Raw genomic sequence first — 26,336 nt, 5'->3', positions numbered from 1 at the left:
TGTAGTTTGCCTCTAACAGCGAAGAGACGTTCACGCTAATGAGAGGTTCAAAGAATGCAAACATAGCTGACTCCCACCTCAGCTGATCAACTATATGCACACTTTTTTTAGTTAGTGCTGCAGAGCCAGTGCAGTTTTGAGTAGCTAATTGCTTTTTGTGTTGCTTTGAAGCAACACTTGAACATATATATATCAAATATATTTAATGTAACAAGTGAAGATACCATCTTTTTCTATAGACAATTAAATAATCAGTATCTGGTGTGCAAAAGATAAAAATACATGTTTTTTTTTTTAAGGTAACACAATGAACTGTCTGAAATGCACATGCATGTTACCAACCAGATTTACTTCGTGATACTGAAAACGCAAACAAAATGTCTTTTAAAAAGGTATTTATTACTTGGACTGTGTAGTACAATGCTTGCGTAGACATTCTTGTTTTAGTACAAGTAATGAGTCTTCCTAAATAAAGCAGGGAATAGTATTTCACCATCAATTATATTCAAATAAAGTGCAATAACAACAGAAAAGGACAAATAATCAACCAGTTGCTTGTTGCTGAAGATGGTTCTTTATGGCTGTGTCTTTGAACTCATGTAAGTCTGCAAAGTGAATGCAGTCTGAACTAAAATGCCCAAATCTTTCATTGTACTCTGGCTTTAGATTTCTTCCTTATATTTATTTTTAACACTAGCCTTCATTAAACTTCTGTTTTACTGAAGACCAAACTGCACTGCCGATACCCACATTCATCGCCGTCTTATTTTTTTGTGTTTCAGGTCCTGGTGATGAGCGTGAGCTGGTGATGTAACCCACAAGCCTCCCGACAAAACTGTTCCTCCCACACTGAGCTTTATCAAAGTGTAAAAAAAGCCTCTCCTGGTGGAAATACAGTCTTATCAGATCTAATTTTTTAGGTTTTTATTCAGTTTGTACCCGTTAACAGTGCCAACTATTGTTCTGCAGAGAAGAAGAATCTTCCGCCTTTTACCTGCATCAGTGAAACAACGTGTTCAAGGTTCAAACACAGCTTTATTAGCATCAAGTCGTGTTTAGTCCCGTATGTTTCCTTCTCATCTTCCCCTTACATGTGGGCTTTGTTTCTGTATCACTTCTGGTGTTGAGTTATTTAACATTTGTACATTATCATAAAATGCTTCCTTTGATGAATTACATTGAGTTGCATTATCAAGAAAGGATTTTTTCAGATGTAGCAATAATGAAATGGTCGTGGATGATATCGAACGCATCTGTCAGTTCATCGTTTCCGTCAGTCCCCTAAACTGAAGGTCTGTGCATACAATCAAAAGTGGAAAAATAAAAACAAACATTTTTCAAGTTGGATTTGCATTGTCTGTGCCATCTGCTTCATTTAGTAAAGAGCTTTTTTCAGGAATACAAAATGGTAAAAGTACTAGCAGTTACACAGATACATCTTTAACACAGATATTCATTGGTAGAAGAATCAGAAAAATGTACTTCAAATATTAACAGTAAGTGTAATTTATATTTTGCATCATTTTTCTTGTCTTTTTATTTTTAAAAAACCTTTTTAATACAGTAAGGTTTTTTAATTACAGGTGGTTCGAAAACTAGTGGTCAGGTCCCTGCAGGGGTTGGAAAAAATCAATCTGACAGGTCCTGAGAAAACTAATGGCGTGGAAAGTCTAAGAAACAAGTTCCTACGTTTTTTGTTTTTTTTTCTAATTCTGAGCTTTGAACTTTCTCGGTTTAAGACTCAGTTGAAATCAGGTTAGGTCATTGTCCTACCTTTTTTCCCCTCACATGTGCCATACAGACGAAGAACACGTGTGGATTAACAAGGATGCTACCTTACTATAGGGTGCAAGAAGCAGGACACAGGACAACAACACACTCCATGTGGATTCCCCTGAGTATCACCCACAGCTGCTCCCAGATTGGTGCAAACTGCCACGATCAGCGATGACCCAGACTTTGTACTAAGGAGCTGGCAGGGTAAAGACCTTTTAATGTATGTTGTTCATTAAATGTCTTTGTTCTCACATCCACCTCTTAGGGGAAGTGACTGAAGAAAGATTCAGAGCTATAGTGCATTTGTGAAAATTTACCTATTTGACCTACAACTAAAATTAAACAACAGGTTTTCTATAAGAGGCCACAAACCAAAGACAGGGAACCACTGATTGGCAGTAAATCGTTTTAAAAACTCTTGTGTTGTTAGTTTTCAAGCATGAAAAGTAACTAGTTAATATATTGGTTTAAGTTTAGCTTAAGGATACTCACATGTGGCTTTATCAGATCTGAAAGCTTCACGTGGTCATTTTCAGTCAAACGGTTCCAGAAACTGTTGACCATAAGGAACTAAAACTCAGCAGCTATTAGGATGTTTCCACTGCAAGAATTCAGAAAATATGGATATTCACACATTCTCTACGTACTGTTTAAAGAAACTAGTGACCATGAGTGACTATGACTCTTTTCTGACAGCACTATATAGTAAATAAACTGATACAATCAACACCTATTAAATAGAAATTTCAGACAATAATTAAATAGGGTTATTACTAATGCTTTCTTGAAGGTTATGCTAAAAATAAATAACAGTAAACCCAAAAAGGAGTAGGTAACGTGGCATTCCTAGTTTAGCTTATGTGATTAGTTCCTTCTGGTCAACAAAAGACATAATTTATGTTAATGAAAAAATTTAAAGTTCTACTCTAAAATAAATCCCCACAGCTCTAAACAGCAAAACTCAAGAGCTGCTTTGGAGTCTTGTTTTTCACCTAGGCGCTTTAGGCTCCACAGTCGCTCTTATTTGCCTAATCTTCACAGTTTTCCCTGCTGTAGGAATTTAGTTCCCAGTTTAACTCCACTAACATTCCTAGATCTGAGTCTAAAAGACAACAAACCCATCAGACCATGAGAGAACAGAAAAAGTGCTCTTATATTTAATCTTTTAAATTTTGACTGATCAACTAAAACTTTGTCATGGTTTCAAATAACACAGCTTTCTGTGCACATTCATTTACAGCGTCTTAATGATGGGTTTGGTAACAGCATCTCTGGGTGACTCTGAGACTGAGGTGAAGCTAAGGACCGTTTCTCTTCTTTTACCTCGCTCTATCTCCTCTCAGACGTCTGTTATGTTTGTGGCGTCCTTGCGAGTCATGATCTTGTACACGCTCTCTCTGAAGCTGCTGTCCGAGGTCAGGCGTCGGGCCGTCTCCCTCAGCTCCTCGATGCTGCTGCCGTCAGCGTTGGCTACAGCGAACGACTTGGAGTGTTTCACTGTAGCGAGACAATGAAATGTGGAGCTCAGTCAATGGAGTGCTCCATTTGGGACAACGACATTTCAGAAATGTATTGCTTTAATCATTTGTCACGAAGACAATGTGTTGCTTTTCTTGATTTTTTTAATAAATAGTATTAGGCAGAGATCTGGGGTTTTTGGACTGGTAACTGGGGCTCTGAAAAACAATTTCTCAGACTCTATGGCAAAACCTAAAATAATTACTATTATTTAACAGTCTGTAACCGTAATACAAGTAGAAACTCGATAAAATGGCATCGTATTTTTGAACACTTTAGAAAGAAAACTTAAACACTCCACGGAGAGAGCCAAATGTACCTGAGAGTAGGGACTTGAGAAGCATGATTCTTTGGTGCGTTATTATGCTATGATGATTATTTCATGATATTACTTACACCAGTGACGCTTCGAAGCTCGCCTCTGGATTCGGCAGCTCTTAATTCTGCGCGCAGCAGCTTTGTGAAGGTATACTGCATTCTTCATTATGGCTGGGAGCTTTGCCTCAATTTCTGCTGCACAGATACACTCCTCAAAGAACCCTGGATACACACAATCAGATGCATTCATTATAAAGAGGATGCTCGGCCTTCAAACATGTACCCTCAGGCAGGGTCCTGATTTCATGCCTTAGTGGTAGCTTGGAAACTTACAATGACAGGTTAAAATATGGCATTGTGGGAAAAAAATTACAGAATCAGTTCTAGTAAATTTATCTAGTAAATTTTTTGTCTACTGGAATATTTAATAAGAAATGATTGAGTCATATTTTCTAGTGAACATACAACGTCACAGAGGTGTGAGAAGTGCCAAATTAAATCAGTTTCCATGGCAATAAAACGACTATCCCTTGTTCTGCGTGTGCATGATCCACCGCCACAGTCAGATTTCTCCAACAACCGACTTAAGCTCTTTGAATTTTTCAGTGCACTTAATGCATCATATATTGACCAGATAACTACACCCAAACGGATAACAGTGCATGCACTCACTCCTCAGCTGCGTGACGTCGCCCTTCATCTTCTCATCTCTCTCTTTGCTACGCTCCAGTGAGTTCAGGCCTTTCTCCAAGTTCTGCAGAGCCTCTTCAGCCTCTTTTAGCCTCCTCTCCAGCTCCATTCGAGACTCTATCTCTGCCTGGGCAAAAGGGGTAATAGAAAGCCAAGTTTATTTAAGACCTATACTGTAGAGGATTTTTAGTCCATAGTATCCTGATCAGTTGCTGATGTGTTTTTGATGCGAGTTTGAAAATTGAACTTAAACAGAATAAATATTGATTGATGTTAGCTTTTGTCCAAAAACATCTCTGTAAAACTCAATTATGTAGACATCTATACTGTTAGGCTATCCCACATGAAGGTATTCTGCATCTGAAACTGCTCATCTGCACTTTACAAATAATCAACTTAAGCTGAGGCCTGAGAAAAAGGGATGCAGAAGAAGCTGTCTGAGCAGGTGGACTAAGGTGATGAAGCAAAGCAGGCAGAAAACAAATGTAATTTCGAACAGAGAAATTAGACAACAAATGAGAGTGAGAAACCCCGTCAATGCAATGCATACTTTAAAGTCAGGGAGATCAGACTGAGTGTGATGGGCGAGCCAGCTGATTATAGGCAGGATGCAATAGAAACAACTGACAGGATGTCATCATCACTCTTTCTAAGTCTTTAGTGGCGTTAAGGGTGTTTTTATGAGGATTTTACATTCAGAATGTTTTAATTGGCCAACATAAATAAAGGAATGTAATTATTAGCAGACTTTGAAATATTTTGAGATGTCATTAAAAAAAAATTATGATTTATTCCATTTAATTCCACAACACTAATACATGCTAGCTGTACCAGTGTAATTGACTTCCTGCTGTGATTTTGCTGCTATACAGCCACTCAGTAATGTATAATTTGTGAGACAGATGCCTTATATTGTGTCATTTCTTTTAGCAACAGTTATTGAAAAAGTTAGCTTATTTTTCTTATTTTTTTATGTGAATATAAATTTACATTTGCACTTTTGTCTTGCATTTGGATGCAATGTAAAAAAAAAAAAGCATTTGAGTAACTTTTACAGAGTCTGTAGCAGTTGTGATGCAGTTGTTACGAGATGCTACACTGTTGTTATACGTGTTAAAATATGATATTATATGTTTCCAGCAAGCTAATCTGTAGGGTCTGAAGTGTCACACATCAATACATACACAGACTCATCTAAATATCTAAATTCTTTGGAAGTTGTGAGAGAGAAAAAGTTCCACTCAAACTACATTTAAAGACTAAAGTCTGCTGGCGGATTAACGCAGTGATCTTTGAAAAGGTGTTTCATTAACATGCAGGCTGAGAGCTGCTGAGTCACGCCGTGTTACCTTGAGCTCAGCCTCAGTCTGCTGCTTGTCCACACTGAGCTGAGAGAGCGAATGCTGCAGCGTCCTGGCCTGAGACGAGTAGTACTCCCTCTCCTGCTGCAGGACTACAGCCAGCTCCTCATTCTCCCTGATCCTGAATAAAAGAAACCACACTCAACATTAAAAAGGAAGCACACACAAAACCCGACCAACTTAAAGGAAGGGTTTGGTCTGTGGGTTTTTAAACAACACTGCCTGTATGGTGGATGCATCTGTCAGTTTTCTTACTGTCATGCTGCTCACTGAGCTCTACAGGAGACACATGAATGTACACCTCAGGTCATTTCTGGGAAGAACTGGATTTTTTTGTTTAAAGATAATTTTTCCATGAGTATTTAGTATCTGCTTAAAATATATTTACTGAACTAGTTTTTGAGGTTTTGGATCCCAAAGGCTCAAAGTATTCCTTACAGAATAATTATGTTCCATGGTTTATTTCTGTTTTCTATCTGTGGAATTAACTGAATTCCTGAATGTCAAATAAAACTGAGAAAATATATACTTTCATCGTGATACGAGTATGAAAAGGGGCAAACACTGTATAAGTAGACGAGTATAAAAAAGCAAAAATGCATCTACAGTTAGTAGACATTGTTGTGAGATCCATTCATGAGCATGCAGGGTTTAAAATCTCATCAGCAGCATCCTTTATACTACATTTAATGTGATCCAACCTATCTAGCGTGATACAACAAGCGAAGCAATGTATGAGAATGTTTTCAGTCTGATTATGTTACATAGTGTTCATATGACAAAAATACTGCTGTCAGTCCAAATGTTACGTAGGAAAAATGGCTGAGTAAAGGTCAAGCATACGGAAAATGCAATGTTATAGGTTTTAGCATTTTGTAACTGAACATTAGTGCTACACAGTCAATAACAGCTGCCTGTAAAACTTCACTTACGGCCGCCAATCAATCTGCTGGTTCTTTTAGGATCAATACACATTTCCACTAAGAGTTACATCCTGTAATACATTATTATAGAAGTTCCCTGTCAGACTGTTTTTTGTGATATCCTGGTATGATGTATGATTCATCAGTCAAAGAATATCAAAACAGAACATGGTCTTATTTGATGTACCCTCTAAAAAGAATCAGAGAAATAAAAATCCTAAAATATTCCTTGCTGACTCCAACAATGCTCTGCCAGTAATCATTTGCTCTTGAGGTTACACCCACTTATCCTCAGCCTGATCTTTCTCCTTCAGCAGGATCTTCATTTGCTCCTCAATGTGATGCAGGTCCTGCAGCAGGTCACCGTCCTCAGACTCCATGCAGCTTTTTTCTGAGCTCTCCTCCTCCGCCTCCTTCTCCTCCTGCTCCTTTACTCCCAGCAGCTGCAGCGTTCGCTGTTTCTCCTGGGACAGCTCCTGATGAGAAATGAAAAACAGGAGAGATACAGATTTTGCTTACTTAAAAAAAAAAAAAAAAAAAGTTGATTTGTCATTCAGAGTAGAGGCGCTGTTAGTTCAGTTCAGAGTAAAGTAGCTAGTAGTAGAGGTGATGTGTAGACCTCTGGAGCTGGGGAGTGGCCCCTGTGACCTGACCCCCAGATAAGCTAGAAGGTGGATTAGGTGATCTGAAATCATGTATTGTGTCGTCGATTCCTGTATGATACAGGAATAGGTTTTCAATTAAATACCTCGAGGGATTTTTGCAGTGTGACCGTCAAGCTGCTCAGCTCTTCTTTTTCACGCTCGACACCTTTCAGGGACTGAGCTGTGCCATCCAGGTCGCTGCAGTTCAGCACGAACAAACGTGGAAGTAAAACAGACAAAGAGATGGGGATAAAACCGTATTTAACCTGCGTTAAATCAGCACCACTACAATGATTGAGCATGGAGAATTAAGTTGAACGTATCAAGGCTGAGTGTGTACAGTTTGATCTGCTCCTGCTCCGCCTTTAGCTCCACGACCACTTCTTCAAACTTCTGTTTCTCCTCCTCCAGGATCTGGTTCAGACGCTCCAGCTCCTGCATGAACAAACAAACTGCATAACTATTAAAACATAACACATCAATGATCTCATGATGAAGGTGACTACTACATCTGCATCTTTCATTTTATCATCTCCATATAAAACTTAAATGATTTGTTTATTTACAAATCAATACTAATCTCTTAATCCTTGAAAGTTCACCTCTCTCTGAGCTCGTTGATGACTAAGCTCCTCAGTCTCTTCCATCAGTTTATCTGGAAGAAGAAATAAATATATTGCTAATACCCTGCCTTCACTTGTAAGACCTTTGAAAGGTAAATTTATTCAGATGACCTTTCTCCTGCTTACCCAGGTATTCTTGCTTCTCTTTGGCCAGCTGCAAGCCCTGAGCCTCCAGACTTTCAATCATCGCTTCCCCCAGCTGTGCATTTTTCCATGTGCTGTTGGGAAGATGCAGTGATTTGAGAAAATCAAAGCACTATTAGCAAAATTAAAACATTCAAATGCTTTTAAAAAGCTGCAGCAGACAAAGGAAGCATGTTTTTAACAGCAGAGAAGAAATGTGTCTCAAAAATAATCATTCTGAATGAAGTAAATGAATTACTCACACTTTCCCTGACTCATGGAGCATCTCCATCCACTGGACCTGCTCCTCCTGAGACTCAGCAGCCAGCACTATGGTGCCCTGGGGGCCAGACACACTGTGTTTTACATGTTAGCAGCTAATAAATGATCGTTTCATGCTGTAAAATGAATTTTGGCTGGGGCGGTGCTGGTAGTGTGTTTCTCTACAGCTCCAGTCAGTTAACTATGTGCAAGTTGTTTGATATGTTTATTTTTGTAGAAATTTGTTGTTGCGTGTTGTCTGTGTGCAGCTTTTTCTCCACACGCAGCTTCACAGATGACAAGTTTTAGACTTACGTGACATTAGTTTGTTAACCACTTGGGGGCAGTAGAAAAAAAGCTTTAACCACAACATTAATAATTAACATCTACCTTATTTTAGAGTACTTCATCCTGGCATACGGATTTCTAGCTTAGTTTTTGGTGTCCACCAGCTTATTTTAAATTTGATTTAAACTTGCAATCATTTATAATGTAATGGGAAAAGATTTTTGTTCTTACAGAGAAATCTTCAAGGTTGATGATGATGGCAAAGGGCATCCCCAAGTCTTCATTTGCTGACACCACACATCCTCCCAGAGGAATGACTCCCTAAGACAGGAAAAGGTTTTGTTTTCATTCATTTGTTCATTTGATCTTTCAAAACTAAACTAAAATATCAGAAAACAAGCACATCTCTAACTTTTGCTCAATTTTGTTATTGTTACCAGAGATACTGCAGCTGCTCACCTTGGGGTGAATGTTGAAGTACCTGTTGGTCTCAAAGTTTCTCTTCTCACTTTCTGCGTAGTAGAGCAAGAAGCTGTCTTTGATGATGAAGAATCTTTGTACCAAGGAAACAATGAAAGCAAGACTGAGTGAGTCCTGTGGGGCTAAAAGGAACCAACGTCTGGCATCGCTCTAAGTTTTAGTCACTCGATTGACTGAATATAAAAATGTTTTTGCTGATAACCCATTAACACTTTTCTCTGCTCGTTTCTCTTTATGCAAGTTTTTCAGTCTTATTGCACACACGTCTTTTGTAATATCTTTACTTTCTCATTACTGAATCCATGCTATGTTAACACACTCAGCCTAGGGACTCAATTTTCTTTTACTGCTGCTGCACTAAATAATTTTGTGGTTTTGAAAAAGTTTCTGTTTAAACAACTGTTGAGTTGCTTTGGGTTAAATAGCAGTGACGAGTACAGTTATTTTGTATATGAGCTGCTGTTTTCTGTCCATTTTATTTTTTGGAGCATTAAGAAGAATATTCATATTTTTCCTAAGTCCACCGGTCCAATCATCAGTCTGTTCATCACACCAATCATAACACAGAGAAATATGTGGCAAGAATGGAATCATTTTTTTATGTATTAAAATGTAAAATTAAGTTTAGAGTGTTGTGAGAGCACATGTTTTATTATTACAGACATACTATAAGTATAATCTGGATGAATATAATATATAATAAACCATTTTAAACCAGTTTTTGTTATATAACATAATCCCATTTATCGATCTGTTAATCAGAGTACTGCAAACAGGTCTACACACTGGAATGATAAAGCCTTCTTAAAATAACGATGTTTGTTTCAAAGAGTCATTACATTAAATTAAATCTGACACATATAAAAAGAGACACAAGAAAATTAGTTCATTTACAGTTCTGTGCAAAAGTCTTGAGCCTGCCTTTATATTTTGTTAGGAAAATGGGAAATAGGTACAATTATTTATTGAAAAATGTGCAAACACACATGTAAATAGAGTCTATAGAGCAAAAACAGAGTTTGTACAATTCTAACAAGTTTGAAATTAACATGAAAAATATTTGGTATGATTTATCACTCCAAAAGACCTATTTCGACTTATTTTCAGTCTAGTTTTTATTTAATTTGGCACGCACCAGCATTTTCTCTTTGTTTTCCTTCCTTAAAAATGGCTTCTTGACAACCGCTCTACCACTGAGACCATTTCAGTAAACAGTAGATGGATCAACTGCACGGCTAGAAGCATCTCTCAGGTACCATGTCAGGTCTTTGCTGGATTTTCTTCCCTATTAAGGATGTGACTCTCAGACAGTACAGCTAAAGCTTTAGGCCTACCACGTCCTCTTTTGTCCTCAATTTGTCCAGTTTCCTCACAGGACATGCTGCACACCATCTAAACAACTTTTCAGGTAGCGGCACTTTGTTGTTGTAAAAATAGTTCTTTGCCAGATTGTTTGTCATGTGTAAACTCAGCATTAGTTCATCATTCAATGTTTGAATGATTCATAGGTCAGTGTGAACACACAGCATTTCATCACAATACAGAAAAACACTGAAAGACCTTCAGAAAGCCTTGTAGTTTCATTCCTTGGAAACAAAATATAAAGAAATGAATAATAACTCAAGACTTTTGCACAATACTGCACTAGTTTAGGGAGTGGCTTTGTGAGTTTGGGTGGCACTCATAATGGAAATGACTGACTAAGAGATATATTTATTTTAGAAATTAATCAAAACTAGTGAATAAATTGTTAACATTTAGTTTCTAGTATGAGTACATCCTACTTTTCCAACACTACAAGATGTTCCTGTCTTTAGAAAAATCTCCTACAACACATCCAAATGTGTAATACTCGTCCTGACTTTCATTAAACTATTTAATTTTCACCCTAAAAGCAGCTGTGAAATATGCTGGACTATTAACACTTAAGGCTGATAAGTCTTTTACATACATTTCATCCCACTGGTTGGGAGATTTATATTAAACAGCTGGTAACGACAATAAAACCTACTAAACCAAATTTAGCACAGAAATCCAAAGAAGCACTTACTGAAAATTTTAGCGACCTTTATGACACAAGCAGCTGGGATAGGTTACAAATGGTGTGCTGCAAATGGACTCTCTGGATCCACCGTATATTGTCGTTTTAACTGTTATGTAAACTAAGAGCATTACCATGACTCAAGATATCAATCCAGGCATTTTGACCAAATTTAAACTGCTCTCAGGATATACTGAAAATGCGGGTGTGGATAAATATTTCCTGTTATTATATAAAGCAATCCTCTAATACAAAACATGTCAAAGTACAGTTTACAAAATCCTATTGCTCTCTTCTGGGATTAAAAATAAAGAAGTTTAATCAATAAGCATTCATAAAAGATAATAAATAAAACAATTATTGTCAATTTATAGGGAAAAATTACTCCAGATGTTTTACCTACAATTTGTAATGCAAATTAAAAGGTTTAATTTTCTCTCAGTATGCAAGAATTTTTATTTTGCAGCTGTAACAGCCAATAAATGAGTTCTAAATACAACACAGCTAATTCAAACTTTTAGTTCAGACTTTGATACAGGAGAGAAAATTCTAACCACTTCCTAAACATGATTGTTTTGTCGTTGTCAAGGGGAAGCCTGCAAACTAAAGAAAAAGCTGAGGCATCAAGAGAATTGATCACATTTAGCTGTAGGATCAAAACAAAACAACAACTTAGTCACACCTCACCCTCACCTGCGCGACCACTTGGCTGATGGCCGACCGAACGGCCTCTTCCAGAGCACGCCATGCAGCTGCACTTTGGTGCTGATGTCCAGCAGTTCAGAGTCTGACTGCTCCATTGATGACCAGGGCGAAAACCGAGAGTTCCTGGATGAAGACGAGAACATCCTCTGTGGCTTCCCTCGCCCTGGGAGGTGGGACAAAAACGATCAATAAAATAAAAATAAATAAACAAAGCACAATGCAATCACTCAATAACAATTAGTCCAGCAACACCCGATAAACACGCACATACACGCACGCATACACACATAGAGGTGCTGCAGGCACAGCTTCAATACAAAGCAGGAAAAGCAGAAAACAAATCCCAATAACTCAGCAGGGCGGAACGATGCAGCTGCCAATACGCTCATCAGCTGGAGGCAGACTGACTGCACAGCGTTGATGAAAACAGGATGGGGGGGGGGATACTGGAAGGCAATGGGGGAGGGAGAGAAGCTTTAGGAATGAGTTGCTAAATCTGAAGCCGGTCGATATATTCCAGCCAGTAAAAGCTGTTATTCAGATTACAGTATTTGCAGAGAGGAGCAGTTTCCAGTTATTGGCAGGTATGAACTCTCCAGTCTCTCCATCAGTCCATCCTGCACCCTAGCAGCGAGTTAGGAGGAAAGCCATGGTTCCACAACTTTCTATTAAAGAGGATGAAGAGTGAGAACAGTTGTTGTATAGCTTTAGTGTCACGGGTATCAGATTCATTTACAGAACATGTGTCCGAGTGGATGGACAGAAGATTATAAAGATACCGATAGTTCAGCCTTGAAATCCAGGACAGATAAATGCTGTGTAACTGTAAGGCAACAGTTGCAGTCTGAACCTCTGTGATTTTATTCAGACTCTAAAGTCAAAGTCAAAACATGTTACTGACCCATTATGTTTGTAAGTTAAATGATCAGACATCATCACCAATTAAAAAAAACTTTAATTTAGTCATCATAAAACACGCTCCTTTACAACTGATTTTTACAATCAAAGTATGGAAATAAGGCAGACCCCTTTAGGAATGATAGGAAAAGAAGAGAAAACAGATTCACACCGACCTCCACCAAAATTAACTATACAACTATCAGCCTGATATCCCCACCCCCCTTGATTGAGATAATCAGCCCCAATATGAGCCTTTATCTTTAATCATGAAATGCCTTTAGATCATTTTAAATCTGAAGGGGATGTGCCTTCAGCCAATTAAACCCCAGTATTTTGGCTGGAAAAGATGATGAAGCCTCGAGTTGAAATATTAATTTAAAAAAAAATTAAAAATAAATTTTTATACTTTTGAAACTGATGGGATCATGTGTGAACAAACTACATTCTGAATAAGAAGTTATAAAGAGATATCTTGCAGCCAACTCTAGTCTCCAAACTTTAAAGAGGCTATTTAACCATCATAAAGCTTTTTTCCCTGCAATGTTAATTAAATTCAATCAAGCCACAAACCAGACCCCACATTAAGTTTTAAGGTTTTCTGTAAGGGATAAAAAAAAGCTGTAGATTGCCGTAGTAACTCAAGTTACAGAGATATAATGGTACATAATGAGGCTGCCTACTAGTGTGCCAAGTTGTCAAGCATCACAGTGGAGGGGGACGGTTCCCAGTTCCCTTTAGTACGCACAAACAGTTTCCCAGAAAAAAACAAAACAGTCCTGCAGCTTCTGGTCTGCATGCAATTTCACCCCACCTTCTGTCACAGTCACTCAAAAAACAAAACAAACAAAAACAAAGCCTAAAACAACACGGCGTGCTTCTGCTCATACAAGTTAGAATTAATTCACAGGTCGTGTGTAAAAGCCTTAAATTTATACATAAATCAAAGACTCCTCAAGTCAGTCTGTAGCTTGTTGAGTTGGTACTGCGAAGACGAGTTCGTCGATGTCCAAAAGTTCAACATAGAAAAAAAAGAAACTGTAATTGAGAGTAAGCAGTCCTGTCTCACACAAGAAATGCCGATGATTGGGAAGAAGTTGCTTTGTACAGTATACATACATATACAAACACGCGAGCTCTGCTGTGAGCAGGCACAGTGATACAGAGGATATCCAAAATCAGCCTACTTACATTTTAATGGTGCTGGAGCAGAGAAGTAACTGAGGCAGAGCAGCATTTGGGACCCTCTAACTTTCCGATCTTGGTGCTTGAATAACATAACGAGCACCTTTATGATCAAGACAAACCCTCTGTACACATTTCAGACTTGGCTGCACTGCTGGCAAAGAAGTGACCTGGCCTCAGTTTTACTTTTTGGTGATTATTGCTATAAGTATAATTACTTAATAGAGAGTTAACCCAAATAAAATGAAACAGTTGTTCATAATTCTCCTCAAACAATCTGTAACAGGTCTGTTTTACCCAATGAATGCCCTCGAGCAAGACAAATCCCTCCACCACCTGAAAACACTCTACAACACAGACTTATCCCAAGTTTAAATATAAACTAAAGAAATTTTAAAGAAAAGTGACAGTCAATGTTCAGATGGGAGTCTAGCTGTGTTTGTCGTTATGCAGGATTTAAAGGAAACTGTGTCGCATAAAGAAAGAGCTTGTTACAACTGATTTCTCTAGCGGTGCTGGACTCTCCACTTGCTAGACAAACTCACTAGCCACGGAAAAACTGTTACAAGCATCTTGCTGGTTAATCTGTGATCTACTGTGAAAACATGACCTCCTGTGGCAAGAAGAAAACATCTTGTACAAGCCAGTGTTGTTTGGGGGCCATCCTCTTCAGAGATCTGTTTCAGGCTTGCTAATATGGCACTTAATCAGATCCAATCCATCAGTATTGTTGCTAATTTATCTACACTCTATACAATTATTTTTTAAAAAGTGAGTTTCACTGCTTTTGAGATATCACAAGTTTAATCAAGACTAAATCTCACTGTGCAACTGCCATCTAGTAAAAGGTCTCTAATGAAATCAGGGCTTTTTTTTTTGACTTGGACGAGCACTATAACGCAACACTGAAAAATCCACAGTGACCTAAATGAACTCATCTAAAAGATCCACCTCTGGCGTCTTGGAAAAAAATGATTTCTGGTGGAATTAATGCATACATACAGTAGATGCATTATACTTTGTTGTCAGTGTCATTAGACAAAATGTCATCATGTGCACTGGTTGTCACTGGAGCAACTCTGATTTTCACTCGTTCCCTGCTTCGAGTTCATTTTCAAGTCATAAGAAGTCCCTGCACAAGGTCCATTAACAGACACCAAGCAATAAGACATCTGAATCCACCGTGATTGAAGTCTTTGTTTCAGCTTCTTCCTCCTGTACACCCATCTAAAATCCATCATGAGCTGTGGGTCTAATGATGGTGACCGATGGACAGCACCAGCGGAATGAGGCAACCCAGCACCAGAGCTACCACCTCCACCTTGCTCAGTCCCTTCCCTCCGTTTCCTCCTGCGGGAGCGTGGCTGTGACCGCCGCCCCCCACCTCAGGCAGAACGTGGACCGTTGCCACGTAGAGGAAAGTGCCAGCAGAGAAAAGCATGGCGACACCTGTGGCGTTGACGTCTGACAGTGCTTCTTTGCTGCTCTAAGAGGGGAAGAGACAAGAACAGTGTAAAGCTTAAAGTTCTCCTTTTCTAGTGACTCCAATGTTGATGAAATAATGTCTTTGTAGTATTTGGGCAGTAGTGTGCAAATCACAATACAGACTAGTAAGATGACAGCTGGATATCTAGATCTTCAAACTACTGTATTGTACCAAACAGTTAACACTGAAAACTAAACATCTAGCAAAATGAAAACCGATCAGTGCCAAAATATAATAATTACCTGACTGAGACCTAAAAATGTGAGCATGGCGAGGACTGGCGCTGCCAGGGCAAAGACCAAGAGATGTTTGCGGATACGATTTCTCTCGAGACCGGCATGCATTAGGAAGGATACAAGACCAAATGCTGCTGGCGCCTACAATCAACAAAACAGAAGAGTTTATATAGCAATTTACTGCAGCAAACAACAATCAATTCTTTTACCAGTTAATGTGCAAACTAATGCTGAAAAAACCCTCTGTGTATTATAAACTCAGTAGCTGTACTTAAATTTAATTCATTTGCAGGCCTGCAAAAATTAAAGACACCCTTACTGCTTCCTTAGGATTTATGGAGTAGTAGTAATTGATCATCATTAAGTGTAAGCACCTCTATAAATGCAGCTGTTTTGTCAGTTTGCTCCTCTGCAGCGATCAGCAGCAGAAGCAACTGTTTGTAGGTCCATTTTTATACAACAACAAGCAAACATATCCATCATCCTTGAGTGACAATGATTATTCACAAGAGGAAAACATTCAAGATATCAGACAATCTTCCTAGACATAGACAACACAGCAAATTCATCTCAGGGTCAGACTGTACAGTGCCCAGATAGATTGCAAAAAAACCCAAAAAACAAACAAACCCAAGAGCTACATCTCAGACTCTACAGCCCTCAGTCACAATTTTAAATGTTAAACACAGAACCTATACTGAATGAGTCTAGGCTCTGTGGAAGGGTTGCTAACAGAAGGAATCTTCTCTTTAAAAAGAACATGGCAGCCTTGCTTAAGTTACCAAAATTGGATCCGATCAACCCACAAGACTTCTGGAACAATGTCCTTTAGATAGACAAGACTAAAGTGGAGATGTCTGGCCATAATGCACAGCGCCACATTGTTTTGGAGAAAATCAAACACAGCATATCAAGAAAAAAAACAGATCATACAAACAATGAAGAAGGGTGGTGGAGAAGTTATGATTTGGACTTGTTTTGGAGCCACAGGACCTGGACACCTTGCAGTCATTGGTAAACAAATCGAAGTATTCAAGAGTCAAATGTAAGGCCATCTGTCTGACAACTAAAGCTTGGAAGACACTGGAAAATGCAACAGAATGACTGAAAAAAAAAAAAGAATCAAAGTGTTGCAAAGTCCAGACCTCAACATGGAAAATATCCTGCAAATCTATGAGAGACTAATAAAGTCACACAGAAAATAATTACTGAAGTTATCACATCTAAAGATAGTTCTACAAGTTACTGAATCACTGGGCTTGTTAGTTTTTCACAGGCCTGTGCAAACTTTATTTTTAAGATGCCAGTATACGTATACACACAAACAAACAAAAAAAATCAACCACTGACTGCATTATATATGATGTATATTTACCTTATGCAGCATGATGGCTACAAAGACAATGAGCTGAACGCTGGTCTGAGAGGTTGAGGCAGCAGCACCCAATGCAACACCATCAGCTGCAGGCAAAAAAAACAGAAAGGTACAGTAACTACTGGAACACTTAAAAGCAATGAGTCGTCATTAAAACAGCAATAAAATCTGAAACTAATACTGTTTGAACTGAAAAGTAACATTTGTGTATACATTTTGCAAATTAAAACAATTTAAAGCTTAATTAAATTCATAGTATTCTGAAGTAACACAAACTCAGGTACAGAATAAAATTACATCTTTTTCATGAGTTCCACCAAATGTAAATACATATTTAATATTTATGATTAAATATTAATATCATTAATTAATATAATTTAATATTAAATATAATTTAATATTTATTTTGTGTACAGTAGCATTATCAGAAGATATTAAATCAGACCTACCTGCAGCATGGACCACAAGCCCCAGGGTGGTGGTGATTTTGGAGGAAGCAACTCTTGCTGCCTCTGGATCTAAACCAAACAAAAATAAATAAATAAATAAATAAATACACAACTCAAACAGTTTGTGGCAAGGAAACAAATCAATAATCTTGATGGACCACTATGTCCACACTGAGAGTTAAACAGCACCACAACATTGGCAGACTTTGAAGAGTATTATCAGCTTAAATAAAGATCTCTAAAATTGTTCAGTGCAGAGTGTGGGTGCATCTGGGAAAACAGAATTAGCAGTTGAGCCATTTGGATGTGTTTTGGGTTTAATTCAATCTTATTTTTCAAGGAGAATAAGACGCGAAGAGACTAATGACGAAGCTGCTTTTGCTGCTTTTCCCAAACCAACTCTGGCTAAGGCTATTTGAATGCTTACCTTCAGTGTTGTGAACATGAGAACTACCTATCTGGTCCACCAGTAGCATAAAGACAAAGCCTAGAACCAGAGACACTCCAATGTAGGCATGGAGCTGCTCTTGATTGTGCTCATGCTTCCCACCAGCACTAAGAGCTGCCTCTGCTTCACCCTTTCCCTCGGAAGCTTCTGCAACTGCAGACTGGCCGTGACTGTGGTGTCCACCTGCTGAAAGAGAAAAATCAGCAGAAAAATGGTCTGATAAAGACGCAAATACGTTAATGCATCAGAACCAAAGAAATGTAAAATTAAAATTCCATCACACAGCACAGAGACCATCATAAATACTGCTATAAATACTCATATGGAAATGACAATAAGTCAGAAACTGATTTCATGATGTTGCACTTTACTTTCCTCTGTTTAAATAAAATTCATACAGACTGTTACAATGTACACAAGCACATATCATTGGTCTACATGCTCTCTACTTAATTTTCCTCTGGTATATTTCAGTTTAAGCCTGTTGCAAGCATGAAGGAATCTAGCGCTGTCACAAACATCTAAAGACTATTTTAGATTTTGCATTATAAAGTGCATAAAATAAGAAGCTGACAGGAAATGAGGAAAGAACAGACACTCAAGAAAGATGCACCCCTGAAAGTTACAATTACTCAGTACTTTCAGTAGAATGACTAATCAATTATGTAACATATAATTATCTGTAAAAAGGTTCAATCAACTGTTTAATCTACATTGCTGTTAAATGTACATAAAAGAAATTAACAAGTTGATTCAACATGATGGAAAAGCCGGAATATCTTTGGGTTTTGTATTGACAGTCAAACAAAACAAACAGTACGAGTATGTCACCTTGTACAGTTTATTCAAGTAACAGATAAAATAAATAAATACATTTCATCAGCAACACAAAACAATTATTAGCTCAAGGTCTTCTAACAAGATTTTTTTTTTCTTAACTTACAGGAAGCAGCCAAAATTGTGTGTGGTGGGGGCAAAACAATTTGCTTCTCATTTGAAATTGTGATCCCTTTTGGAAGTATTTAAACAACTTGTTTTGTCTGACTACCAACCCAAGAAAGATTACATTTACATTACGCATCAAAGAGAAAAGCAGCAAAACAACACAAAGGGAAAACTTGGTGTCCTTTCTTGATAATTAACCGGCTAACTAATTTAATCTATCTACTATTGGATTAGGAGAGACGTTTATCACTTATTTATGTTTATTTGACCATTTCACCATGGCAGCCTCTGAAACACACTGTACATTAGAAATAAACCAATATGACGGTGGATGCCCTGAGCTTTGCAACTCATCCATGTATTTCTTAGCTTAAGGAACACGTATTTCTAAGAGCTGTAGCACATCCTGGCTGATTGTGAAAGGCATTATTACTAGTTTTCTGAGCCATAGACTAAAATAACCGAATGAGCTTATCTTCAAACGTGCAAAATCCAAAGATATTGCAGTCCGTAAAAAATCATGACTATTACGTTGTCTTACAATTATTGATACAGTAGTTAATTCTTAATTGTCTGTCCATTCATGATCTGAGCAAACCTTCCATCTCCCCCAAGGAACCCTACCTTCAAGGATTTCTTCGTAAAGTGCGTGGACCCCTTCTGGGATGATCACGGCAAGTGCAGTCCCACAGAGCAGCCCTGCTCCCAGCACAGTGATCAGCTTCAACTTCTCCTAAACAGAGTCAGAGACCCAGACCTTAAGCACAGTAGCTTCTTATTGTTTGAAAGTTCAGTCCATTTTATGATAGCTTGGTAGCTAAAGTTAGCTACATGCATACGTATGTCACAAACCTACCTCTGAGAAGTTAACCGCTAAAGGTATCGTCCCGGCCACATAACATCCCACCAGCATCGCAAGGGACAGCAGGCTGATGGAGCTAAAATCGTCCATGACTGCACTTTTCTTTTCGGCTAACCTACTGCTAAGCTATACCATCAAACCCAACCTCCACCTGCGCTTTTAGCACGGACCTTTGCTCGTGACGGTAAAGTTCAAGAACATTAGTTTTTTGGTGGTTAATTCAATACACGTCACGACCCACTTTCGGTACCAACCCGGTCTGGTGCTAAACATCCACTTTATAACTGGTCAGTGTGTCGCTCACTGGCCTCGGTAACGCAGTCAAAGCTAAGCTAACTAGCGTCAGTATGTATATGCCTTTCGATATTAATGAAAAAGAAACCCGGAAACGGTAACCGTCCAGTGCAAACAACTGATACTTCGCATATTTTCTGTCAAGTCCAGTTGTCAGAATAATATTGCAACTTCCCGATTCGGTTAGCGTCAACACACCGGCTAACTGAACATCTTCTTGTTTGGAGATGATCAAAGTGCTTCCGGGTCAGAGTTTAGGCGACCTGCCACGTATCCGCGAGACTCGCTGGAAAAGATAAGGAAGTAATGTGACAATTTTAGCAACAAGTCATAAACATGGGGAAAAAAACAAGAATAAACACCAACAGTAGATTCTGTAAGAGAATTTGCAGTTTTTATTTTTGTGCGATTTTTAAAGTTTAATTTATTTGTTTGGCTATTTGTTTATTTAGTTATTTGTTGCAAATAATAATAATACACTTAAACGTAAAATATGACTATAAATACATAATACACTGGAGGAAAATTGTTAATACTTTTTTCGATTTTCAATGTAAAATTTCCAGATTGTTTTATTTAATTTGCTTAATGTACATAATATTCACTTAATGTATATAATGTTCTCTTTTTGCAGTCGAGGAGCGTGTCAAGACACATTTCCACAGGGTGTTGTACTCCTATAACTATGCATGTGACAAATAAAGGTTCTTGAATCTTTTTCCGTCTACTCGCTCTAATGGTCTGACTTCATATTACCCTCTGCCTAACATCCTCCTCTCACATAACCCGTCTGCATGTCTTTCTTCACTGCATCCTCGACTCCTCTGTGGTCTTGCTCTTCTCCTGCTAGGCTACTCCATATTCATCATCGTTTTTCCAGTATACCTACTATCCCTTCTTTGTACATGTCCAACTAACTGACAGTCCCTTACTTCTATCATTGCTCTTTTCCCCAAAACTCGCTTCCACCTGCTTCCTACTACAGAGTAGGGAGAACAGGGAACATAATCTGCAAACATCATAGTCCACAGACACTGCTGCTTGACCTTGTTTTTCCACCTGCCTATCACCATCGCAAAAAGGACAGGGCTCAGTGCTGAACCCTGATGTGGCACCCCACTCTCACCCTCTCTCATACATGTCCTACACCACCATTAGGTACTTCGTCGCCACTCCAGTCTTCCACATGCAATATCACAGTTCCTCTCCGGGCATCCTATCATATGCTTTGTCTAGATAATAAGATGATAATAAAAGCTAACCTATTTGCATCGAAATAAAGTAAAAAAGGTGGTGACCAGAAAATATAAGTATGGCTTCATGCCAACAAAGAGCACTATAGATGTTTCCTTTGAGAGGTGATTGAGAAGAATAGGGGTCAGAAGGCGTAAACCAGGTACATACATTTACTGCAGTAATCACATCTGTATATGGAAGTGACCCCAATTAAGTTTTGGTGTTTGAAAATAATCTCATAATTCAAAAACAGCTAATAATAATTAACAACACAATCAACAAAAACAGTATGTTTTTGTTTTTTTTAAAAAAGCATGTTTATTAGTTCACACAATGGAGTAGTGCCTCCAAACAACACCACCAAATTAAAGCAGAATGTGTCCAACACATTGTAGAACAGATGGATGAAATTCCTCCTGAACGGCACTAACAAATAAAAGAATTACAACCAAAGTTTTTTTTTTCATGCAGCACATTAGTTTCCAAACCCTTTCAGTTCACAATTTTGACTTTCTCACGCACACTCTCACTCACTCACACACTCACACACTCACACACACACACACACACACCAGCTCTTTGCCGATGGAATGGAGCGCCGTGTGGGCATGTTCACAGTCTGCTGGACCAGAAAACTGCAGACAGTAGAACTGAAAGCTCAGGAAGTCAGTCAGAGTCGTGTTTACTTATTTGACCAGTCCAATCTTCTTTGCTTCTGTTTCATATATCAGTAACCTCCACATTTTTACTATGAAGACTTCTGCTTCTTCATCAAGAACCTAAAGACAAACAGTTCAGTTAAACATACTATATATTACAAAGCTGAATGTACCGGTATTCAATGAGTCAGCAGATGTATACAATGTGACTGTTACCAACCATTTTAAGACAGACCAGTCTGGTTTTAAACTGACAGTTTTCCATTTTTGTTGGTTAGTCATCCACTTAATCGACAATGTGTGGTACAGACCATTCAAGTGGGTTTCAGTCCCAAAAGATGGATTACATATGTAAGATGTTTAAAGACTTAGGATCCAGGCAAAGTTCAACTTACCATAGCAACATCATCAAGAATACCCTGAGGAGTGCTATGCGCCATTACCTGATCAGAAAAGAAAAATATTAACTAGAGTGAGCAACAAGCCCAACAATTCAACACCACAAGCTTAAAGATACAGATAAACTTCAAAGGATAATAACTGACCTTGGAGCAGACAAAATCAACCAATGTAGCTTCCTCCTCTCCAATGTACTCTATAATCTTCTTATTAATCCACGGTCTAATGCGGCGATCCATCAGAGTCTATGGAAAGAAAATCAAAACAAAACATAACATAACCAATAACTAAAATATCAAGCTATGAAAATAAGTGCAATTTCAAAATATGCCAAGCCTTTTACCGAATCAACCATTGCCCAGTCCAAAGGATAGGAGAAGAGCTCTGGCCTGGCAGTGGGGATCTTCTCTATAAGGCTTTTTATGTGTTTCCGTTTCTCCTCTGTGTTAATGCTGCCTTTGGCCCCTGAAATTTCTGCTCCATCGAGCCCCAGACTCTTTTCATCATCACCATAGTCCAGTGGAACCAGTTTCCTTTTGCGAGGCTGCTCATCTGCCTCCTCTTCGTCAAACTTGTTGAAAACACTGTCCACAGTTGCTAATTTCTTTCGCTTTCCTGCGCTGAGCTGACTCGGACTGTTGGTAGCACCTGTAGGAGGAAAAAAAATCATCAGGAAATACTATTTACTCTGGGAAAAAGCAGTGCCATTAAACAACAGATCTGTATGCGTGTTTTGCTTCGTTGCTGTACTCACCCAGCTTGAGGCTGAGGCCAATCTTGGGCCGGTGTTCCTCTGGAGGTTGGACCTCTGGAGTGTTCTCGCCTGGAATTATGATGCCACAAAGAGACTCATTTCCAGGGGTGTTTGGAGTAACGTTTCCACTGGCAGAAGACACAGAGGGAGCAGTGGTGATTGGTCGCATGGCGGGTTTGAGTTGCGGCTTGGCTTCTTGTGAGTCCTCGCCATCGCGGTAATCATCTTCATCTGCCTCTTCCACATCGTCATCTGAATGCTGCGGGGGAACTTGAGGCTCCGGCTCCACAGGCCTTCCGGACCCCCTCTTCTCCCGCTCCTTGTGAGTTTTCTCCTGGTTCACATCCTCCTCCGGTTCAAGTTTCAGAGGTGGCTGTCGTCTGCGCTCTGCTTCCTCTTCCATCTACACAAATATGTAACACATTAAGCAACCTCAGGATATTGTTGTTGACTGGTGGACTGGCATATTAATATTAAATGCACAAACATCATTGCAGAACAAGCAAAAAAGCTGTAGTTCTGCAAAACAAACTAAAGATCTCTGAGTCTATCAAATGTCTTTGTCAGAGGTTAGGGAAAGTTCCAGGTGGATTTACTCTCTGTAATTCAGCATCAGGATCAGGGTGACCCTCAGCGAGAAGTCTTTGTCTAATTTCCTCCAGCTCCTCCTTCTCCCTCTTCCGGTCACGTTCATCCAACTCGATTTCCTTTTCTCTGTCACGAAGACGCTTCTGCAATGCGCTGCCCCTAAAAAAATAAAAAATAAAAAGATTAGCATTAACGTTAAGTAATGACAAAAGGCATTAAAAGCATTAAAACATTTTAAAATGCAAATTAACATAATCACCTGTAGTATTTTGGGTCGTCCCTGTCATCATCATAGTCTTCAAGGAACTCTTTGAGCCTTTTGGCTTCTTTCATCTGATTTTATGCACAAAATGAAACAGTAAACAGTAAATCAAGCCTTCTGTTTCCACATATCTGAAATAATAAATAGTCTAAAACTCGTTTTATGCAGCGTGGCATGCATTCTTATATACCATTTCACGACGCCTCTCTTCTTCTCGCTCAGCATCTTTGCTATAGTCACGGGCCTTCTTCCTCTCTCTGACCTCCCAATTTTTCAGCCGCTTTAAGAAGGCACAGAAAAGAAATTCCAATCAGTAATCTGTCAAACATTAACAGTAATTTGCTTATGTGCAGTTATTTAAATGAACATTTCATCAAATCAAAATGGGAGAGATGATAAACATACTTCTTGATAAGCTGCTTCCTTATCTCTAAGCCTCCTCTCAAGTCTCCGCCGCTCATACATGTCCTCCTCATCTTCTTCGCGGTCTCGTTTTTTATCGTCTCTGGACCTCTCTCTGTTAAAATAATAATGGGTTACTGATCTGTGAAGTTCATCTTTATATCAAATTAAGTTGAAACGCAATCATTTCAAGGGTATTTGCCCATAGCCAGTGCCAACTGCTGAATACATTTCACTACAGTGCTTTCATTAGTTATTTTGTGATATGGATATTTTCTACAAATGATCAACTGAACACAACACTCCCCAAAAATAAAAAGTTCCTTAACTGCCTCCAACAAATCCTCATTGGTTTCATTTACAGCTACCAAATGAGTCTTTCATTGTAGTGTTAAAAAAACAAAAACAAAAACAAAAAAACTTACAAAGCCCTAAAGTGGGGAACAAGAATTCATATCTAGCATATCTTTAAATCACAGATAATAAATTATGTTGCCACATGCATTGATAAGTCATAACACATGTGGAGAAACTTATGAGTGGACCTTGAGGTCTGTTGTAAGAAACAGCTGGAGCCAACGACCTTTTCCAAACTGTTAGAATTAAGAGGCCCTTTAGATGAGTCACAACCGTTTGTGTGTGAGCCAGAACAAACCATCTTGCATTAGAACTGACCTCGATCTGCTGCGAGCTTCACTGACATCTCGACTCCTCTCCCTCTCCCGCTCCTTCGTCCTCTCGCGTTCACGATCCCTCTCTCGCTCACGGTCGCGGTCCCGGTCTCTTTCCCGCTCCTTGTCCCTCTCTCTCTCCCTTTCCTTCTCTTTCTCGCGATCGCGGCGCTCCCTCTCCCGCTCCCGCTCTTTGTCTCTCTCCCTCCTTTCTCTCTCCAGCTCCAGGCGTTCCTTTTCTTTTTTGCCTTTTTCCTCCTCCAATTTCTGCAGGAGCCCACATGGGAAGAGAAAAGGAAACCGCATTAGAAGATGCAAAAGGTGAAAAAAAGATCATCATACTAAATTACATAAATAAACAAGTTATCGGCAAAAAAAGGTTTACACTGCCTGTTTCAGAAATGCTCACGTTCTACCATGACTCATTGTTTGGGGAGAGGTTGGCTGCTCCAAGTCAGGAAGTGGTTTCCTCCAGGAAGAGTGGTCCGCAGCCTGAGCAGGTTTAATGTATATACTGCTCATTTCAGGACACACTTATATAAAACCATAAATGACAGTATATTCTTGAAATACCTAACAAACTGGGGATGTCACAGCTCATATGAGGGGTTTCACCAAAGAAACATTTCCAGTGTTATTGTAAACACTTACAGTCTTCTTTTCCTGTGCAAAGAGATCATTTCTTGTTCTGGCTCCAGTATTTGACCTCCCTTCTTTATCAGATTTGTACAGAATAAATAACAGGCCAACTCAACCTCTGCTGTTACGATGGGCTCTATGGTGATCTGGGATTATTATCTGATATCAAAAGGCAAATAAGTACTGGTCAAACCAACATCTGAATGTTTTCCAATTCAAAGTGTACTCGTGACTGCGGATAAGGGACAGATTTGGCCTGAAATGCATATGCATAGGATTTTACTGGAAATGGGGTTTTTCATATGGCTTGTGGTAAGTAAAAAAAAACAAAAACAACAAACTGAAGCCAGCTTTGAACCTTTTTTAACTTAAGGTCATGAAGATCTAACTATAAACTTGAGATCTCCACTATATAATGCACTGGTTGTACCTATAGGTGCCAAGTGGATTAAAACAAGCCTAAGCTTAACACGGCAAATGGCGTAACTGAGTAAATTACATAATCGGCCCCCACGTGTTTTCTACATGGTCATTTGAGAAGGAGGAAAGCAATGCCTGACTGCAGTGCAAGTGATCCCCTAGAGCAGTGTGGGACTTCAGTATGAAGCCAAACTACTAAATAATAATTTGAACACCATTTTATTTATCTGTAAAGGCAATCACAGCTCACTGGTTCTCACAGCCGTCCATTGACAATCTCAGTAAACAAAGTTTGACCCATTTTTCTACATTCTCACTAGATAACATTTAAATCATGTTCCACAGTCTGTTCTGGAGCTACTGGTGCAAAACTTACAG

The 26,336-nt window shown here is 38.9% G+C and overlaps 3 protein-coding genes across 4 annotated transcripts; all 3 read right to left on the bottom strand.

The window, feature by feature from the left end:
* Nucleotides 1-1,548: 1,548 nt before the first annotated feature.
* plekhd1 (pleckstrin homology domain containing, family D (with coiled-coil domains) member 1) lies at nt 1,549-12,577 on the bottom strand. Its single transcript, XM_014337361.2, has 14 exons — nt 12,039-12,577; nt 11,740-11,914; nt 8,985-9,078; nt 8,757-8,846; nt 8,240-8,316; nt 7,980-8,071; nt 7,833-7,885; nt 7,571-7,665; nt 7,335-7,428; nt 6,872-7,062; nt 5,652-5,784; nt 4,285-4,429; nt 3,691-3,834; nt 1,549-3,273 (listed from the first exon to the last, which is right to left on the bottom strand). The coding sequence occupies exons 2-14, from the start codon at nt 11,892-11,894 to the stop codon at nt 3,116-3,118; spliced, it is 1,521 nt and encodes a 506-aa protein (XP_014192847.1). The 5' UTR covers nt 11,895-11,914; nt 12,039-12,577; the 3' UTR covers nt 1,549-3,115.
* A 111-nt stretch (nt 12,578-12,688) lies between these two features.
* Nucleotides 12,689-20,188, bottom strand: slc39a9 (solute carrier family 39 member 9). Of its 2 annotated transcripts, none has more exons than XM_005934040.3 (7): nt 19,629-20,188; nt 19,397-19,505; nt 17,807-18,010; nt 17,380-17,448; nt 16,931-17,016; nt 15,562-15,696; nt 12,689-15,319 (listed from the first exon to the last, which is right to left on the bottom strand). In XM_005934040.3, exons 1-7 carry the CDS (start codon nt 19,722-19,724, stop codon nt 15,086-15,088), a joined length of 933 nt encoding a protein of 310 aa, XP_005934102.1. In that variant the 5' UTR covers nt 19,725-20,188; the 3' UTR covers nt 12,689-15,085. The 2 variants fall into 2 exon arrangements, with proteins under 2 accessions (XP_005934102.1, XP_005934101.1); XM_005934039.3 differs by having other exon boundaries at nt 17,807-18,013; nt 19,629-20,187.
* Nucleotides 20,189-21,452: 1,264 nt separating this feature from the next.
* On the bottom strand, nt 21,453-26,330 carry rbm25a (RNA binding motif protein 25a). Its single transcript, XM_005934038.3, has 10 exons — nt 24,904-26,330; nt 24,232-24,343; nt 24,017-24,106; nt 23,824-23,897; nt 23,573-23,723; nt 22,977-23,379; nt 22,566-22,870; nt 22,369-22,467; nt 22,219-22,266; nt 21,453-21,943 (listed from the first exon to the last, which is right to left on the bottom strand). The coding sequence occupies exons 1-10, from the start codon at nt 25,203-25,205 to the stop codon at nt 21,851-21,853; spliced, it is 1,677 nt and encodes a 558-aa protein (XP_005934100.2). The 5' UTR covers nt 25,206-26,330; the 3' UTR covers nt 21,453-21,850.
* Between the last annotated feature and the right edge of the window lie 6 nt (nt 26,331-26,336).

Source organism: Haplochromis burtoni, unplaced genomic scaffold (assembly GCF_018398535.1).
Source record: "Haplochromis burtoni strain Fernald_Lab_line unplaced genomic scaffold, NCSU_Asbu1 Contig_176, whole genome shotgun sequence".
Classification (NCBI taxonomy): Eukaryota; Metazoa; Chordata; class Actinopteri; order Cichliformes; family Cichlidae; genus Haplochromis; species Haplochromis burtoni.
This window is presented reverse-complemented; position numbering and strand designations above follow the sequence as displayed.

Bases quoted from the DNA above. Each gene is read 5' to 3' on its own strand.
- plekhd1 (XM_014337361.2), bottom strand. From the start codon at position 11,894: ATGTTCTCGTCTTCATCCAGGAACTCTCGGTTTTCGCCCTGGTCATCA. The intron at 8,317-8,756 runs GTAAGAACAAAA...TCTGGCCCCCAG, and splicing joins TCAACCTTGAAGATTTCTCT to GGCACCATAGTGCTGGCTGC. The intron at 4,430-5,651 runs GTAACACGGCGT...CCTTTTGCCCAG, and splicing joins AGACTGAGGCTGAGCTCAAG to GCAGAGATAGAGTCTCGAAT.
- slc39a9 (XM_005934039.3), bottom strand. From the start codon at position 19,724: ATGGACGATTTTAGCTCCATCAGCCTGCTGTCCCTTGCGATGCTGGTG. The intron at 18,014-19,396 runs GTAGGGTTCCTT...TTTCTCTTTCAG, and splicing joins TTACGAAGAAATCCTTGAAG to CAGGTGGACACCACAGTCAC. The intron at 17,449-17,806 runs GTAAGCATTCAA...TGTTTGGTTTAG, and splicing joins TCATGTTCACAACACTGAAG to ATCCAGAGGCAGCAAGAGTT.
- rbm25a (XM_005934038.3), bottom strand. From the start codon at position 25,205: ATGCGGTTTCCTTTTCTCTTCCCATGTGGGCTCCTGCAGAAATTGGAG. The intron at 24,107-24,231 runs GTATGTTTATCA...GCCTTCTTAAAG, and splicing joins AGGAAGCAGCTTATCAAGAA to CGGCTGAAAAATTGGGAGGT. The intron at 23,724-23,823 runs GTGATTATGTTA...TTATTTTTTTAG, and splicing joins GACGACCCAAAATACTACAG to GGGCAGCGCATTGCAGAAGC.